At 40.4% G+C, this 2,723-nt stretch overlaps 1 protein-coding gene across 1 annotated transcript in view; it reads left to right on the top strand.

Annotated features, from left to right (window-relative positions):
- The window catches only part of DEPDC7 (DEP domain containing 7), a gene marked incomplete at its 5' end in the record, with an annotated part of 6,585 nt that overhangs the window by 1,272 nt on the left and 2,590 nt on the right, over positions 1-2,723 (top strand). Inside the window, 2 exons of the mRNA XM_009079395.1 lie at positions 971-1,098; positions 1,946-2,135. Of these exons, the coding sequence (XP_009077643.1) occupies positions 971-1,098; positions 1,946-2,135 (318 nt within the window). The remainder of the gene's footprint in view (positions 1-970; positions 1,099-1,945; positions 2,136-2,723) is intronic.

The following is a 2,723-nucleotide window of genomic DNA, read 5'->3' as shown; positions in this document are numbered from 1 at the left end:
CTACCACCAACTCTTGTTCTATACTAGAGCAAACTGACCCAAGTCTGTCTTTGGAAAGAGGAGGAATCCTAAGAAATTAAAAACACCTTATTCCAGGGTGGTATTTAAAAATGTATTCATCACAAGAGCTGTTAAAGCAAGACTTGGAATATATTGGGCAAACAGTCATTAAACAGGATTATTCATGTTTTATTAGTGTAGAATGAAAGTGTTTTTCTTCCCATCAGGGAACAGATCCATTGGGTTACTTGTCTTCATTCAGTTAAAGGAACAGATCTATCAATACATGCAGCTTGTCACACACACAGCAAAGACAGTGGGCATCAAAAGGATTTGCAGTGCCCTAGAAGAAGCTGTGGGAGCTGAAATTAAACAGATGTGCTTGGAGGGATAGTAATTTTGTGCCTGGAGCAGCTCTGACAGCCTGTGAAGGTAGTTGTGAGAAGAACTGGCCAAGGCTCAGAAGAGGGTGACAGGTTTCTGGAACCTTCCATTAGCTGATGGCATGGACCAGCCCCATCACTACACAACAATCACCTCCTAGGATTTTCAAGAACAGCTCTTAGACTTTGTCCTCACTTTGCCATCAGGGATAATGTCTTAAAACTCTAGAGGTTTTGAGGGAGGAATTTTGTTTGGGTTTTGAAAAATAATTTCCCTCCCCCCTTAACTATTTCTCCTCTTATATTTTCTCTGTGGTAATTGAAGTAGCTGCTGATGCCAGTGGTGACAAGTCCCAAGAGAGGAACTAAGCACACAATTTAGGTTAATTCTTTGAGATATCATACCTTGCCCTGGATGACTTGGACAGAAGAAGTGCCAGGCAGGAGAGAAGAGGGGAAAGATTATGTAAATATCTTTCTAGGAGACAATATTTTCAATTTTGGGATAGTTATCTATACCTATACGTTGCTTGATATGTTTGGTTATCCATATATATGGATATATTAAAAACTAGCTTCAATTTCAGATATGAGAAGAGCATGTTCCACTCTCCTCCTGTCAAACCAGAAAGCTTGGAGGACCTCTGGGAGAACCTGAGCCTAAAGCCTGCGAGTTCCCCACAAATGAACATCTCAGACAGTTTGTCCCGTCGAGGTAAGCCAAGTAGTGTCACAGTCATTTGTTTGAGGGAGAAGGAAGATAAATCTTTAGGACTGGAAAGGCTTATGCCTGTCAGATTGGAGAAGGAGGCAAACTGACTCCCCCAGGATTTTCTTTTGAACACCATGTCATGAAAAGGCAAATTATATTTGTTGCAGGTTTGCTTTTTACCTTTTTATTTCATCAGGCAAGAGCCATTACCTCTAGTTAAATAAATCAGTGTTGAATTTTGTGGAGAGCTTGATGTGTAGAGCTTGATTTGAGTTAGGAATGTTCTTTGTGATATTCAATTATTTGCCCTACTTTTGTGCTTGACTTAGTCATGGCCAATAATGTACTGTTAGCTGCAAGTCCTCCCTAGCTTTTGTGCTGTTTATCTGCACATGCAGCACTTCTTCAGTATTGTGTGAAACTGTTTAGCTCTTCTCTTTCAGACTAAACTATCATCTAGAATGTTTTTCTTCCTGTGGTTAAAAGGGCTAATGTGCCCTAGAAACTCTCAAGCCAGGAGAGAATTGTGGAAGCTCTGATAAAGGATAATGGGATTATTTTTTTTTAAAATCACATATCTAGAACAAAGACTGTTTGCAAATTAGAGCACAAAGAATGTAAGGCACTCGAGAGTTATCCAAAGGCAGTTCTCCCACACTTGTAGCTAACTAAACAAATGGGCAATTCTTGCCTTTTGTGGTGATAAAAGGCACTTCAGGCTGATAAGGGCCACACTCTCTGCTACTGTAAATGTCTATTTTGGTAAAATCAATCCGTTAGGGTAGGCCTGGTGGAAGGAAGTCATGTTTCTGCACATGCTGAATGTCTGTGCTTTGTGCACCCTTCCCAGTTATTAATGAAGTGTGGCAAGAACAAACAATTGCTCGTCTGCTGCAGCTGGTTGACCTTCCACTCCTGGAGTCTTTACTTGAGCACCAAGAGATCAGACCTCAGCTTCCTCCCCCCAGGAACGGACCTGGGTATGTCATCACCAGTAACTACCTGGACAGAGAGATTCTCAAGGCTTTCAGTGACTCACAGTAAGTATTTGTTGCTCTCTGCAGCTTGGGAAAACTTTCTGCTTTTGTGGGAATATAAAGCACAGTTGATGTCTAGAGATGGAGTAGGCTTAGTCCTACAGAAAGGATGTGAGTAGGCACTTTTCTGCCTGTTGGACCTGACTGGAATAATTGGTAAATAACAGTTAGTTAGCTCTAAGCCAGAGTAATGAGAATTTCTGCTGAACAGTGGAATGGTTTTTGAATGCAGTGCCAGGAGCTGATGGTATTCAGAAGGGAAATGGTTTGCTGTGTTGAGGGAAGAATAGATTTTTGCTATCATCTTGAAAGTCTTCCCTAAAAAAATCACTTGTGAGAGAATAACTTAGTTCCTCCTACTATATTAAAAGAGCCAAGAACACTGAGCTTGAAACTATGCATAGAGTTAAAAACATTGTCTGAAAAACTTCTACCAGTCTGAATCAGATCAAGGTTCATGTTTCTGTTTATCTAGCAATAACTATGTCCTTATCTAAGAGTAGAGGACATCGTTGACTTTAGGTTTAACTGCTTGTGACTGTTTACCTGTATGGGTTACTAATTCTTCATCTTGATTAAATACATAACAAA

This window comes from Acanthisitta chloris, unplaced genomic scaffold (assembly GCF_000695815.1).
Source record: "Acanthisitta chloris isolate BGI_N310 unplaced genomic scaffold, ASM69581v1 scaffold21457, whole genome shotgun sequence".
Classification (NCBI taxonomy): domain Eukaryota; kingdom Metazoa; phylum Chordata; class Aves; order Passeriformes; family Acanthisittidae; genus Acanthisitta; species Acanthisitta chloris.
Note: the sequence above shows the minus strand (reverse complement) of the source record. Positions and strands in the feature narration are given on the sequence as shown.